This window comes from Alexandromys fortis, unplaced genomic scaffold (genome assembly GCF_014885135.2).
Source record: "Alexandromys fortis isolate MF-2015 unplaced genomic scaffold, M_Fortis_MF-2015_v1.1 scaffold_87, whole genome shotgun sequence".
Taxonomy (NCBI): Eukaryota; Metazoa; Chordata; class Mammalia; order Rodentia; family Cricetidae; genus Alexandromys; species Alexandromys fortis.
This window is the reverse complement of record NW_026067971.1, coordinates 8,213,763-8,229,645: the sequence shown is the minus strand read 5'-3', so window position 1 is coordinate 8,229,645 and position 15,883 is coordinate 8,213,763. Positions and strand designations below refer to the sequence as shown.

General features: G+C 41.2%; 1 protein-coding gene across 3 annotated transcripts in view; it reads left to right on the top strand.

The window, feature by feature from the left end:
- Rnf212 (ring finger protein 212) overlaps positions 1 to 15,883 on the top strand; it is a 37,697-nt gene that overhangs the window by 10,179 nt on the left and 11,635 nt on the right. Inside the window, exons 3-9 of one of the 3 annotated variants that reach the window (XM_050155834.1) lie at positions 2,146 to 2,220; positions 5,803 to 5,859; positions 7,037 to 7,095; positions 11,337 to 11,389; positions 11,492 to 11,543; positions 12,947 to 12,989; positions 15,005 to 15,068. In XM_050155834.1, coding sequence (XP_050011791.1) covers positions 2,146 to 2,220; positions 5,803 to 5,859; positions 7,037 to 7,095; positions 11,337 to 11,389; positions 11,492 to 11,543; positions 12,947 to 12,989; positions 15,005 to 15,068 — 403 coding nt within the window. Of the gene's footprint in view, positions 1 to 2,145; positions 2,221 to 5,529; positions 5,860 to 7,036; positions 7,096 to 11,336; positions 11,390 to 11,491; positions 11,544 to 12,946; positions 12,990 to 15,004; positions 15,069 to 15,883 lie in introns of those variants that run through there. The other 2 variants (XM_050155836.1, XM_050155835.1) reach the window with 2 other exon arrangements.

Below are 15,883 nucleotides of genomic sequence, written 5' to 3'. Positions count from 1 at the left end.
GCCCGAAATAACAACACACAAACTGTATTCATTTAAAGAACTGCTTGGCCCATACTCTAGCCCTTATAGGCTAATTCTCGCACCTGGACTAGCCCATTTCTAATGATGTTTGTAAGCACCCCAAGGTGCGCTTACCGGGAAGATTCTAGCCTACATCCATCTTCATCGCGTGTGCCTCAGAGAGCAGAGCTATCGCGTCTACCCGGGAGAGCTGAGCATGGCGTCTGTGATCCAGAGAGCAGAGTCTCTCCGGGAGCAGAGCAGAGTCTGTCTTCACTTCCTCTTCCTCCAGCATCCTATCCTGTTTATTCCGCCCACCTATCTTATAACCTATCAGGGCCAGCAGTTTCTTTATTACTCAGCCAATGAAATCAACAGATTGATATGACACTCCCACATCAGTTAATTTAAGTTGTAATAGCTAGTTAATAATAAGCCTGAGCTAAAAGGCCAAATTATATAATTATTATAAACCTCTGTGTGCTTTATTGGGACTGAATGGCTGTGAGACCAGGCAGGGCAGAAACTCTGTCTACACAGATAATTGTGAACTGCCAAACCTGGGTTTTAGGAACCACTGAGTCAGCTTTCTTACCCCTTCATTTACTTTTAAAATTAAAAAAACCCACATAAGATTCCAAGAATAGAGTCAGCTTGTAATGACATACTTCAACTTTTGTAGATAGATTGAATTTGCTATTATTTCACTTGGACCCATATTCATATTCATTATTCTTGCACCCATATTCATATACAAGTTGAAGTTGAAAGTTTCCTTTCCTGTATTACATATTCAAGTTTGAGAAATCATAGTTAATAATTTCATAAAAGTTCTTAGAGTAGGGAGTGGTAGCACATGCCTTTAATTCCAGCACTTAGGAGGCAGAAACAGGAGTTCAGGGCCAGGCTGGGCTATGTCACTAGTTCAAGACCAGCCTGGATATGTATGTGTGTGTGTGTGTGTATGTATGTGTTTATGTACATATGTTTGTATGTATAAGTTTATTGCAATGAACTCAAAAATAGAAACACTGCATGGCTAGATTAACAAAACCACTCAAACCCAGCCACAAACTATACATCTCGATGAATTTTTGTACAGTTAAAATTCTGAAGCCATGGAGATTACTTAGAATTTTAAGCTTTCAGTATCAGTTACACTTTTATGTACCTCAAAACAGGTATATAAGGTCTGGAATGGTGTTCTTTTATTTTGTTTTACTTATTTATTTATTTTGGATTTTTGAGACAGCGTCTCTCTATGTAGACTTGACTGTCCTAGAACTCGCTATGTAGACCAGGGTAGCTTCAAATTTAAAGAGGTCTGCCTGCCTCTGCCTCCCAAGTGCTGGGATTGCAGTCATGTGCCTCCCTCCACACATTGCTGTTTTTTTTTTCTAATTTTAGTGACTATTGTGAGTCCTTTCTTCTTGAGCACCCTTGCCAAATGTGTATTAAGTACTATTGAACTCATTTCAGCATTTTCAGAAAGCTAATTTTTGGCTCCGTTGATCTCATGTGAACATACCTACACACAGACATACACATCACTAAAATAAAAATAAATCTTTTTTAAAGACTCAACTAACTTAGATTTTCCTAGCTATGCAAGGACCTCTGGTGGTTTCAGTCCATTGATCTTTTTACCATGCTTTCCCTTCTCAATGGAATATTGGCTCTTACTTTATGCTACACCGACAACACAGCAGTTCCACACATAGCTAATCCTTGCTTGAATTTCCCCATGCTTCCTCTTCTCTTGCTCTCTGCTACCTCCCACACTCTGTGATCTGTCGGTGATTGTTTCCTCCCCACACAGAATTTCTTTATTTTTGCTTTTAGTATTGATCTGTTGGTGACAAATCCTCTTGGATTGGGGGGGGGGTCTGGAAAAAAGTCACCCTAAACTTTTACCTTCATTTTGAAGCACATTTTCAATGGATATAGAGGGGCATGTGGTCCAGGGTGGCTCAGTACTGCCAATGGGTGCCACTGCCCTGCATGCTCCTTAGAGGAGTGGTTATCTTCTCGGGGGTGGATTGCTGTTTGTTTGTGTTATGTATGCATAGTTAATTGTAGATCTTCAAATACAGTTTTTTAACTAGTGGCCAGAAGTTTCTACATAGTCATTTGCTTTCTCTTTAGACTAACTCCAATATCCAGGCATTCTTTCTGAGCATAGATGGTCTGTGTAAGAAGTATTCCCAGGAAACCTCTCAGGTGAGTTGCGACTTTGAGGCTTGACTTGGTGATGCCCAGAACACATTACCTCAGAGACCCTGTGAAGTAAGTGTTCCAGAGCCAGTCGCTTGCAGAGGTGAGTGTGAAAATGTCTTCTGCTTCTCTGGTGTTTTGTAATTATCTCACTTGTAAAATAGTTTATCATAAAGGTTTCAGTGCTGACATTATCTCTGATCTATGTCATTGTGTATGCTTTTGTGACATGAGATACATATGAGCTCAACTTAGCTTAGATCTACCCTCCTTTAGACATTATACCCCCACAGATGCCAACTATATTTCTTTTTTTTCATTTAGTAAAATAATTTTAATTGATTTTTATTGAGCTGTACATTTTTCTCTGCTCCCCTCCTTGCATCTCCCCTCTCCTTCAGCCCTCTTTCAATTTATCCCAGGAGATCTTGTCTTTTTCTATTTCCCATGTCAATTATATCCATGTATGTCTTTCTTAGAGTCCTCATTGTTATCTAAGTTCTCTGGGATTGTGGTTTGTGGGTTGGTTTTCTTTGTTTTATGTTTAAAAACCACTTAGGAGTGAGTACATGTGATAATTGTCTTTCTGGGTCTGGGTCACCTCACTCAAAATCGTGTTTTCTAGCTCCATACATTTTCCTGCAAAATTCAAGATGTTATTATTTTTTTTTTTTGCTATGTAGTATTCCATTGTACCACATTTTCCTTATCCATTCTCCGGTCGAGGGGCATTTAGGTTGTTTCCAGGTTCTGGCTATGACAAACAATGCTGCTATTAACATAGTTGGACACATGTCCTTGTGGCACAATTGAGCATCCTTTGGATATATACCCAAAAGTGGTATTACTGGGTCTTGAGTAAGGTTGATTCCTAATTTTCTGAGAAATCACCACACTGACATCCAAAGGGGTTGTACTAGCTTGCATTCCCACCAGCAATGTAGAAGTGTTCCCTTTTCCCCACAACCTCTCCAGCATAAGTTGTCATCAGTGTTTTTGATCTTGGTCACTCTTACAGGTGTAAGATGGAATATCAGAGTTGTTTTGATTTGCATTTCTCTGATTACTAAGAATGTTGAACACTTCCTTAAGTGTCTTTCAGCCATTTTAGATTCCTCTATTGAGAGTTCTCTGTTTAGGTCTGTACTCCATTTTTTTATTGGATTATTTGTTCTTTTGCTGACCAATCTCTTGATTTCTTGTATATTTTGGATCAGACCTCTGTCTGATGTGGAGTTGGTGAAGATCATTATTTATAAACTAGCATAGAAGTTCTTATACAGCCAAGGCTGGTTTTAAGCTCATAATTCTCCTACCTCATCCTTCCAGATGCTGGGATACAGTTGTGTGCCACCATTCCCAGGTTTCGTGGTCCGTTTGTTTGTTTGTTTGTTTTACGAATGCAGTCTCCCTTGTGAGGCCACTGCTAGCCCTCTAGTCTCTAGAGCACAACCCCTCCTGGAGCACAAACCACAACTCCTAGACAACCTGAGATTACAGACCTGGAAGAGTCCAGGCAGGCAAAAGACCCAGTGACACAGATGCTTGGGGTCTTGCCTGCTCCCATTATTACTTAGAGGGACATATGGAACCTTAAAGTATTAATCTCTACCTATAATCACCCTATACCTGTGGACCAGCACTGAGTGGTGGCAGATTTAGGTGAAGGAATGACAGTTTAATGTCTCAGCTAAGTTGACACCATTATTCAAACCATCAATTAGCTTTCTTTTTTTGAGTGAGCCTGCTCATTTGTTCACACTGCCATTCTCAGAAGCCCAATTCAAATCACATAGGGTATATGATGTTTCCTGTGAGTGTGAAGGTAGGGATGGTGCTGGCTTCATATGTAGCTGGCTCTAAAAGTCCATACAAGGCTACTTGGACTTCCTTCTTTCAGCTCTTTCCACCTCTCCAATCCTGCCCTAGTTAATGTATTAAGATTATTCACCAGGCAGAAGGCCTTCCTTAGATAATCACTACCTTCAAAGTGGGACCATGTATTCTGTCTTACTTACCACAAGAGTAAGCACACCATTGGAACATCTTAAACAGGAAGGCTGCTACAGAGACAAAGAGCCTTATTGTTTAGAGTTCATATTGGATAAGCCTACCTGTGCAGCGGTTGGATTAATAAACACCAAAGATAATAGGTATTTGAACAAGTTTAATAACAAAACCAGACTCACGAAACCAAGGTTCCAGCGGAGTAGCCGGCGGAGACAGGAGAGAGCACAGCATCTGCGCGCCCTATTTATCAGTAAACATACGCCCGAGGGCAGCCCGCCCCCAAGGGGAGGGCTTATCCCTACATCTCCCTCCTTTTGTCTAAATAAGACAGAACTAACCTAAATACAACTATAAACAATAATAATAAATAATAGATATAACAAACAATATTGAGAACAAAAGTTTTACCAGACATTCTATCTCAAGGAGTCTAAATAATGTAGAGAGTAATTACAATTATATAATCTTCAACTCCGTCAAAGATCCGAGAAGGGAATAAATATTACTTAACAAATGAGCGATATCCAAAGCGTGCCATAAATGACAGAGACAACAGACTACCTGGGCAATCACCCAAATTCTCGTTCGCAATGTTGAGTCAACCAACTTTGGCTAAGGCCTAGCATGACTGACATACCATTATCAAATGCAAGGAATTTTCTTAGAATTATCCTACCCTGTCTTGGCAAGATAAGAAAATCCTGTTTCATATCTTTGTCAGTAGATGAGGTATGGGCTTTTCTTAACCCAAAGGCCAATTCTGCCAAGAAGACAAACTCCCAGTGGAGTGTCTTTGGTGCTCAACGTTCTCTCGGGAGTAGAGTGGTGTCGCCAGGAGTAATTGTGTCTCGGCACAGAATTCTAGGTTAGCTTAAAGGCCATTTTCTACAGCTCTTTAAAGAGGCTGAAGATTATATTATCTATACTAAATATAATCTCTATGTATCTAGAATACCTTATTAGCCTAAAAATAAACATGACCAACATAAAATTCTCAATACCTATCTAACTTGAAGACTAAAAGAATAAACAACTGTGCAATATATGAAGACAATGATCTTCATCTGTAAACAATGTCATTACATATCAATCTAAAAAAAAAAAAAGAGGGAGATGTAGGGATAAGCCCTCCCCTTGGGGGCGGGCTGCCCTTGGGCGTATGTTTATTGATAAATAGGGCGCGCAGATGCTGTGCTCGCTCCTGTCTCCGCCGGCAACTCCGCTGGAACCTTGGTTTCGTGAGTCTGGTTTTGTTATTAAACTTGTTCAAATACCTATTATCTTTGGTGATTATTAATCCAACCGCTACATACCTGCCTTTGCATTTGACAACCTTCTGGCATTCTGTTCTTCCTGAAACATCTAAGCTATGTGTCTACTCTGGTCAGACACTAACCACAAACAAATCCAGGGAATCTGTGACTGTCCGCATGGGAAGAGATGCAGGTCTATTGGGGGAGTACATGTAAAACAGAACATGCTGCAACCCACACTTAAAGTTTCTTCCAGCCTTCAGCTTCCACAAGAGATATGCCATGACTTTGTACCCTCAGCAGCTGAAATGTATTGTCTTACTAGATTTCAGAATTTCAAGAAAAACACAGGAGGAGACTGGTGGCCTTCTATCAAGAAAAGGTAAATGAAATAAAACTCTTTATTCTTTATTTCTTTGATCTTGTAATTTCAATGTCATATTGTTATAGTTCAAGTTCCACCCCCCCCCACCCCGCTCTTTTTCTCTGTAGACAAGGCTGGCCTCAAACTCATGGGGATCCACCGACCTCTGCCTCCTGAGTGCTGAGATTAAAGGCATGTGCCACTATATCCAACTTTGAGTCCATGATCTGAATAGGGTTCACTAGCACCTATGATGTTTGTTTTCCTTTGCATTTCCAGTTGAGGAGGTGGTTACTTCTTATGACCATCAGTCTGTTTGCCTGACCTGCCTAGGAGCCCTTCTGCTTTGGGCAGACTACACAGAGTTAACTATTCTGTCCACCTGGACTCCCTCATCTGTACTGGCCAATACTAGGGCCTCAGGAACATGAGAGTAGCACAAAGGCTTCTTTTCTCACCCCTCTTGTTTTTTACATAAAAGTCCTTTTTAAAAAAACCTCCAAAGGCTCTATAATAAATGAAGTGAGAGGATCCTAGTTATAAGTCCATAGAGTTCTGAGAGCCAATTATCAAGTCTAGAAGGCATTTCCCAGTCCACGACTGTGGTACACAGATGACACAGGCAGGCAGGGCCCTCAGGTTCTGTGCACAGTTCACTGTCCTCACTCTGATATCCACTGCTTTATCCACAGCACTTTCTACAGCTGCCCAAAATCCAGCCTAGAGGCTTCTTCCAGTCAAGCCTTGGTTAGTCATTTGATATGTATTACCTTATTAAACCTCTTAGCAAATGAGAGGTTTTGCATACACCACTATAAATTTGAAGACTTTAAATCTACCCCTTGACATTTCCCAGTGCCTTGGACAATGCCAGATCTAAATCTTGACATGTTACAAACTGCATTCTGAAATCATCTGTGTAGAGGAGGACATGTTTCAGACTTGACATCAGAATTTCTAAGGAGTACCTAGCAGAGCTTCATGCTTTGGGCTCCTACTGGCTAGTTCAGGTCTACTGCCTTGTGGAGACTGAGCTGGGTACCCAGTCTCTAGAGCTCTGACCTGACTCAGCTCTGTACAAAGATCCTGATGAGCTAGGCTTGCTGAAATGTCACATTTGTAGACAAACCAAGAGTGTTCTCTGAACTTCCACTTGGCATAGTCTATCTAATAATGGGATCTTATTTACATTCAGATTTCTCAGTTGGAAGAGTCCCTCAGAAAGTCACTGCTACAAATCAAGCAACTACAAAGGTAAGAGTGCCTCATGGGAACAATAATCTAGTTCCATATTACTGAGATAGACAAAAACAGATAAAAGAGATGAAATGTCCCCATAGAGGCTTCCAAGGCTTATCGAGGCATTGGCAAAAGGCCAGGAATTACAGTGACCATAATGCAAATGGTCGCTGCTTGCAGTCTCTTTTGTGCATGACATGGCAGCCAGGTATGGAGGGAGAGCTTAGCATGACATGTGTTCTTCAAGGCACTTACATTGAGTAAGTCCATTTTATTAGTCACTTTTCTCATTTCTGTGATAAAAGGAACTTGAGGAAGGAGGAATTTATTTTGTACAGTAGTAGATCCTGGGGTGAGAGGCATGGCAACACTAACTTGAGGCCACTGATTGTACCATTCCTTCATTCAGAAAGCAGAGAAAAGTGAGTGCTGGTGTTCAGCTTACTGTCTTCATTTTAAGTCCAAGATCTCTGCTTGTGGAATAGTGCTACCCAAATTTAGGGTGGGTCTTCCTGCCTCATTTAATTCAACCTATAAATTCTTTCATAGATATATCCAAAGATGTATTTCCTTTGAAATTTTAGATTCTGTAAAGTTGATATTAGTCATTGTCAGTCTATCCTTTGTCAATTTCATACCTAAACATAGCTTTAAAGCCATAACTTTCCACCATGACCATCCCATAATGAAAAATGCTGTCCAACTTTAAAAGTCCACATAATCTTTAACAGTTCCAAAACTGCTCAAAAGTATAAATGTAGAGCCTCTTATAAGACACCGTTCATTGTCTTAACTATGATATTCTGTAAAATAAAATTTTAAAAAACAAGTTATGCACTTCTAACATATAGTGTCACAAATTAAACATTTGTAGTCCAGAATGAAGTAATTGGGGCAAAGCAAAGGTAGACAAGACTAATACCCAGAAAGAAAACACCAAATTCTTGCTAGAATCATCTCAGTTCCAAATAACTTGGGTATCCTATTGCTCAATGCACAAAGTTCTTCTTTTGGGATGACCCCACTCCATGCCTACAGCTTTCCTTGTTAAAGTATCATGATCCTGGCATCTCCAAGATTCTGGGATCTCCACTGGACTTCAGCTTCACATCTTCATACAGTAGCCCCTCAGGGTCCCCTAGCAGAGAGCCAACCATACCACACATTGCTTGGTCTCAGTGGTGGTCTTCCCTGATTACCTTTTTCTTTCATCTTCCATTCCTTAGAACCAATACCACATGGACAAGACTGCCAAATTATGCTGCCAGCTTGAGCCTGGCACCTTGGACCATAGTAGTATCAGCCTCTGTGTACCTTCCAGGCTGATCCTGAGGAAAGTTTTCCCTAGGCTGTGGTTGTCAGTCATTCTCAGTTTAGATGCTTTTCTTTCCAAAGAATTTGGCTTTCACAAGATGGAGCCTTTAATGGCTAGAATCTTGCCTAGAGCGCTTGTCCTATTTTCCCAGTGCAAAGTTTAAGTTTTCTCTTTAATGGTGCTAATCATTTTAACAATTACAGCTCTTTCTCATCGCCCACCTTATCTATCTACAACTTTAAACTGTGTCCTTTCCCTGCTAAGGGGCAATTTACTTATTTATCCATTCTGCTGTTGCTCTTTCTTCCTGTAGACCTGGGTAATAGGTAAGAGCCTGGGTAATATCTTATCTTGGAATTTCCTCCACAATCAAATTAGCCTATTTCTTTTTAATTCAGCCTCACCGAAGTTCTCAGAACAGGAGTAGAATGCAGCCACTATTTTGCCAGAAGATAACACAAATGACCTCTAGCCCAGTGCCTAATAGAATTCTTCTCCTCTGAAACCTCGTGAGCTAAGCCTCCACCACCTACATTTCTGTCAGCATTTTATTCTTCCAAATTCCCACCAGACACGAGACTGGCCTTTTAAGCTCTGCTTATGGTATTCTAAGAATTTTCTTTCTTTTTTTTGTGTGTTTTGTTTTTTCAAAACAGGATTTCACTGTAGCTGTCAAGCCTGTCCCGGAGCTAGTTCTTTTAAACCAGACTGGCCTCGAACTCACAGAGATCCGCTTGCCTCTGCCTCTAAAGTGCTGGGATTAAAGACGTGTGCCATCACTACCCAACTTCTGAGAATTTTCTAACCTGAAGTTCCAAATTATTCCACATTCTCCCTGCAAACTGGTTTCCAAGGCCTAAGAACCATGTGGTTAGCTTTATCACAGCAATAGTCCCACTTCTCAGTACCAATTTTTTATATTAATTATTTTTCTCATGGCTTTGACAAAAGCATATAACTTAAGGAAATAAGTTTATTTTTACCTGCATTTTGAAGCCCTTTGTGAAAGGTGAGACATGGAGGCAGTGGCAATGAAGCACCTGGTCAAACTGCTTCTACAGTCAAGAGACAGATAAATCCTGGTGGCGCTTGCTTTCTCCTTTTTTTCAGCTTGAGTCTTAACCTATTGGATGGTACCACACCCACATTCAGAATAAGTTGCCCCAACTCAGTTAATTCAGTCTAAAAACTTGCTCATTAACCTGCCAAAGGTTTAGGCAATTCTAAATCCTATCAAGTTAGCAATTAATATGAACCACGTAGTCATATATTATAATGAGGCATATCTCAAAGTACTACAGATAACTAAAATTATATTACATTTCAATATCTGAAAAATAACAAACATTAAAAATTCTCATTTCTTATTTGTTTTGGTCAGTGCCATAATAATGCTGCAATTGTGAAGCTTTTTTTTTTTTTTTTTTTTTGGTTTTCAAGACAGGGTTTCTCTGTAGCTTTGGAGCCTGTCTTGGAACTAACTCTTATAGACCAGGCTGGCCTCAAACTCATAGAAATTGCCTACCGCCTCTGTCTCCTGAGTGCTGGGATTAAAGGCGTGCACCACTACTGCCTGGCTAAAGCTCTGTATTTGTACTTAATGTCCATAAAATATGAACTCCATAACACACCATAGTTTAGACAACACATTGATACAAGACATGGTTCATATTTGTCCAGTGGTGGCAGTGTTTTTCTGAGACAGTGGTACAATTACCCATGAATGTTTTTCTCACTGGTTACCTGAGTATGTGGACACCTACTAGCCTTACCAACCAAACTCCTAAAGGTGTCATGGCCATATTGGGCCTGGGAATGTGACCAGGAAGTAGATGTGAGTACCTGTTATAGCTCCTGACCAAGCTCTTTTTTACCTCCATCTTGAAGAAAAGGACATCTTTTCTCTATCCTTATTTAAAAAAAAAATGGAAGAGCTGGAGAGATGTCTCAGCAGTTAGGAATATTTGCTTCTGTTTCAATGGACCATGGTTTGGTTCCCAGCACCCACATCAGGTGGCTTACAGCTGTCTATAACTCTAGTTCTGGGAAATCAAATGCCCTCTTCAAGCCTCCATGGGCACCTAAGAGGTGCCATTCTTGACTTTAGATATTCATGTGAGCCAAGTATGTCAACTGCTTGTGCTCAGGTGCTTCTGTTTGAGGAAGGGCAATAAATGAACTTATATCAGACAGGAACATGTGCTCTTGTGAGAAATGGTACTGGGTGAGAGAAATGAATACTAATGGAGGGCTCCAGGAAGTGACTTTATAACAGAAGCCCAGGTCACAGTTCTCGATAAATGTCTATTCTTGGCTTATTTGGTCTGACTGGACTGATTGCAAGTATAGACTTTCTCAACATTCAGACCAATGTGTATGTTGCAGTATCTCATCTGCATTTTTCATACATGCCTTTAGAAACAGACGTGCTTTGCCCTACATTTACACAAACACTACTAGGCTAGGCTGGGCAGATAGAGAGCCCAGGGTGCATCCTGCTGGGAACAGACAGCTTAGCATGCAGCATTGAGTAGGTTTATTAGGATCAGACCTCAGGCAAGGTTGTCTCTTCTGCCTTCTATAACAGAAATCAGGCTTGCTTTGCTGGGGAAAACTTGTTCCATTTCTCCTGTTAGCCATTAAATCTGAATGGTTAGTATCTCTTATTGTTACATTTGAATTTCATACACTTAAAACATAACTTGTCAATGACCCATTAGTATAATAGTTGCAACCACAAGTATCAGCTACATGGTGGCCAGTGTTGGTTTTCTTTGCATTCTAGTTGTGAAGGAATAAAGCAGTAGGCCAAGAGAATGTGTAGAAATTCAGTTAACTTTTTCCAAGCCTTTTTATACTTTGGAATGAAAGAGGGAGAAATCAATCTCATTAATTAATCTTTACTCCATCCATTTAATTAACCTTTACTCCATATATTTAGTATGAGGTCATCACATCAAGCAGCTTTCAACACAATCAAATCTTCTGTTTCAAGTAAGTGAAGTAATTTTGTAAAGGAGAATATAAAGATACCTGCTTCTAAGCCACAAAAAGTAGACACTAATAAAGGGATTTTTTAAATCATTGTTCCTTCAGCAAAGCCAAATGGATGCCTCTTGCTGCCACCCAACTCTTCACTTCCTGACAGGTGTGTGGGCCTGGTGGGATGGTGTAGGAATTTTTGAAAATTGAGTAACCCATAGTCATATCTATGAACATGTCTACATTTTCTTTCTATCTGATTCTACTTCCAAATCTCCAAATCCTACCCATTAACTAAGCGCATGAGCAGGTCACTGGATGTCTAGCTGCTCTAAGTACTTAGCTTACATTAGTGTGAAACTTTGATTCCAGAGTCAGAACTTAGATTCTCACTGGACAGTCATAGTACTCTATTCCTACATCCACAGCAAATTAGTTGAGTATGATCAGGTGTCTATGAACACCCCAGAAATCCCTGCCCTGCCCAAAAGTGAAGTTTGTGTCTATAGATATAGCAGGATGGTCCTTCTACCTCATGTACCACTCTACTCTGAGAGTCCTATCTTGTGTCTCTGGGTATCTTTGGGACAACTCAGCCTTGGGAAACTCTGGCTATCCCTTGGAAAGTACACATTCATTATACCATTTTTAGCCCTAAAACCTGATTTGGGAAAGCAGTCTCCATCCTTGCTCCTCATGAGTCTGAAATAGAATTAGGCATAAGGAGGGAATCACCATGGGCATGTGCCTTTAATGGGCCCATCGTGTTCTCTAAACATGATTTTTTTTATGGGTTTAGTTGATGGGTCTGCAGCAAGCAGGTGTGAGTTCCAGGAGATTCTCCTGTGATTGGGAAGTTGTCACATCTGTGCTTTCTTGTGGGTTGTGAAGTTACCAGACCAGTCAAGTAGACTGTCTCTAGCTGCCCTATAGGGAGTTGTCACAAAGAGAATATTATGTAGAACATCCAGATAGAAGACAGTGAAAACAAAGAGGAAGGTAGGGATCTGGAAAACTCTTGAGGTGACATCCCCGTCCAGGAAAATTAAATTTAAAATAGATGTTGGAGCAACTGTATATGTAGGCTGAGATAATGAGCCATCCTGGACTCCTGCTGAAGTAGTTAAGAAAGGCTGTCCCTTACTCTGAGGTCACTACCATCATTTAACCAGGCTAGGTAAAGGCCAAATTGAAAATAAATCAAACTGATGTTTCCCTGTCTTCTTTTTGACTAATGAATTCTGTAACATGTGGGCTAATCATATCTTAACAGCAGTCAGTGAATGTTCCTGTTCATAGGGGTCTAGTCAGTAGTACTAGGCAGCAGTTGAAGAACTAAGACAAATGTGGGGGCTGTAGCTCTGCTCTGGAGAAATTATGCCTAATTTGCAGTCAATGAACACCCAGTAGAATACACAGGAAGAAACAAACTTATACCTATACACACCCTGACAACCCCATGAAAGGACTTGGAAATTTGCTCTGACTTATTACATACAAGGATATTTAAATTTGTTTTTAAATTACAGTAAATTTTCAGTCTCATTAGCATGTTTCACTGTTTAACAGAATAGAATCAATGGAAATTGACCCAACTCCTCAAGCAAGAAAGGTAAGTATACCTGGGCTGCCACATTTCTCAAGGCACATGGTGGTCTCTAGCAAAGGTTTTTACTGTAACTGGAGGTTTCTCTCGTGCCCACCAGTTCCTGAATAACCACTCCAAGGCTTAACATTAATTACATACTGTTTGGCCTACTAACCCAGGCTTATTATTAACTAGCACCTACAACTTAAGTTAATCCATTTCTTTTATTTCATATTTTACCATGAGGCTTGTGACTTCTTACTCACATCTTGCTTCTCCAACATCTTCTGGCATCTCCCTCACTCCTCCTTCTTTCTCCCTTCCTCTGCTTGGATTTTCCACCCATCTGTATTGTGCCCTACCATAGGCCAAAGCAGCTTCTTCATTAACCAATGGTAATAAAACATATTCACAGCATATAGGGGGACAATCCCACACCACTTTACTGTGTTAACAACACCAGAGTTAATGGATGGGTTGTGCTTAGAAACAAGAACATTCCCTTCTGTCCTTATGGCCAGGCCTATGATAAGGGCAACAGGGTCCCTTGCATTGTTAGTAAAAGTGGCAGGACTTGGAGCCCTGTATTTCACCTTCCCTTGACCATAATCAAGAAAGAAGTGCTTATTATAAACAACCCTATCAGCACTAAAAACAAGTGGGCCAGACATGTAAGGTTTAAAAAACAAAGCCACAACTGTAAATTGGAGAGAAACAAAAACAGTGGAAATGAAACCAAACCTAGGACAAACATGAGGCCCTCAGAGATGTTTCACAAGGCTGGGGTATCACCAGGAGGGCTGTAACCAGAAGAATCAAGCAAAGGAGAGAGACTGCATATACTCTAATGACACTCTTTCTTTGGTGTGAATTTATTACTATGTGTTATTTCAAGGGCCTTTAATAGAGCTGCCTGCCTGCTAGCACATTTTTAAGTGCTTTTTAAATGAGGACCATTCTCCTAATAGTCCTCCAAGGTAGATACCAGTGTGTGGACTTGTTAATCAGAAGTCATGTCCATTTCTAACAGAATCTCCTGAACCTGCTTATAAAGGAATCTAGATTTCAGAGTAGATAGGTAGGACTTTAGCAGGGAATGAGAAGTTATTCATGCCTTGAGGAGAAGATACTTAAGGTCCTTGGCAGTTGACACAAAGAGAGACTGCCCCCTCCCTGCTCAGCTTACCTCTTGTGCGTGCTTACTTCCTCCAGTGTACACCTACTCTACTGTGGGCAATTTCCCACTCTCCCTTGCTCTCTACCTTAGACTGCCCAGAAGCTCACAGATCCCTGCCGCATCTCTCAGCTCCTTAGAGGCTAGACATCTGCTTCTACCTTCGGCCTGAGGCCTGGTTTCAGGGTTGTTGTGCATGTACTGGTGGTTCTCCAGATCTCCATATTAATGGTGAAGAGGGACCCTTATGGGGGGCAGGGGCAGGTCATTCTGCTTCAGGTTTCTTTAACCTCCAAGCAGTTGGGGTGAGCTAGAGATACAGAAGATAACAGGCACAGTTGATACATTGCAGCTGGGGGGAGGGGGAGACAGAATTCAGTGAGTGAAACTCCAAAGAGAAGTGTTAGACAACACATAGACAGACATCTGGAAAGAGGGCAGTTAGTAAACATTTTAAACTTTGCAAGGCAGACGTCTTCTCCGAGTCAAGCAAGGACAGTAACATTACCTGTGCTCCTAGAGTCTCAGGAAAAAGGGGGCCCAAGAAGGAGGGTTCAGCCTAGGCCGCTCCAACCAGATCATTTGGGATTTAATTGTCCTTTCCTCTCCTAATATTCCTAAAGGAATTTAGTGGGGTCCCGGATCATTTGCTATTTCAGGGCCAGGGAGAACAGAAGTGATCCTCTGTCCTTCCCTGTTCTGTCTCAGTCTATGAGGCTATCATCCAGTAAACAGGTGGTTTTGTCATAAGCGTCAGGACTACAGAGGTATAGAGCTCCAGAGACATCAGTCCTGATGAAAAGAATTGGACCCTCACAAGCGGCACTTTGGACATTTCACTGGCTGTTTTCTTTTGCCTATATAGCCTGAGATGGCAGCAGGCCCTTCAAGAATCTCTCTGATTAGTCCACCTCAGGATGGACGCATGGGTAAGTAAAATTTCCTGTGATCTTACTTTAAATCCATGAAAAACAAGGGTATTTTCCCTGAAAGGCATATTTCACCAAAGTTGTCAGTACTTACCTACTTAAGGGCTGCCCTCCACCAGCTGGCTGGGAGATTTGGGGTTTACCACAGCAGAGATATTTTGAACCATATTAGGAAAAGCTCTTGGGATCATGCAGATTGTTTTACTGTCTCCTTGTAGTTTAATCAAAAGTTGTTTTGCCTCTTTATTTGCTAATAATTGACTTGGGTTGCTAGTTCATTGCCCTGGTGGCTCTTGTCCAGTGATCCTTCCAGACCCTGATTCTTGTCATGTGGGCTCCCTAATATCCACAGCCCTCCTCCTGCTCTGGGTGTGGGAGCGCTTGTTAGCTAACAGATAAAAATTCCAAAACCTATAGCCTCCTGACAATTCTCCTAAGAAGTATAGAGCCCATGGCCATTCTGCCTGCTCTATCCTGGAAAGAGAAAACTCAGTGAATAAAGTGCTTGGTGTGAAAGCATGAGGACCTGAGTTTACTTCCCCAGGTACCCATGTTAAAAACCTGATACAACAGTGCACATCCTTGTCCTGAGAGATGGCAGTGAAGTTCACTAGTCAGCCAGTCTAGCTGAAATGACAAGTTTCAGATTTGGCAATTGGCAATTTTATATCTCAAAGACTAAAGTAGAGAATGACAGAGGAAGACACCTAACATTAACCCCTGAGCTCTAGGTGCACAGAGAGAGAGAGAAAGGGGGGAGCGGGAGAGACGAAGGGGAGAAGGAGAACAGAAGAGATGGGGAGGGGAGGGGAGGG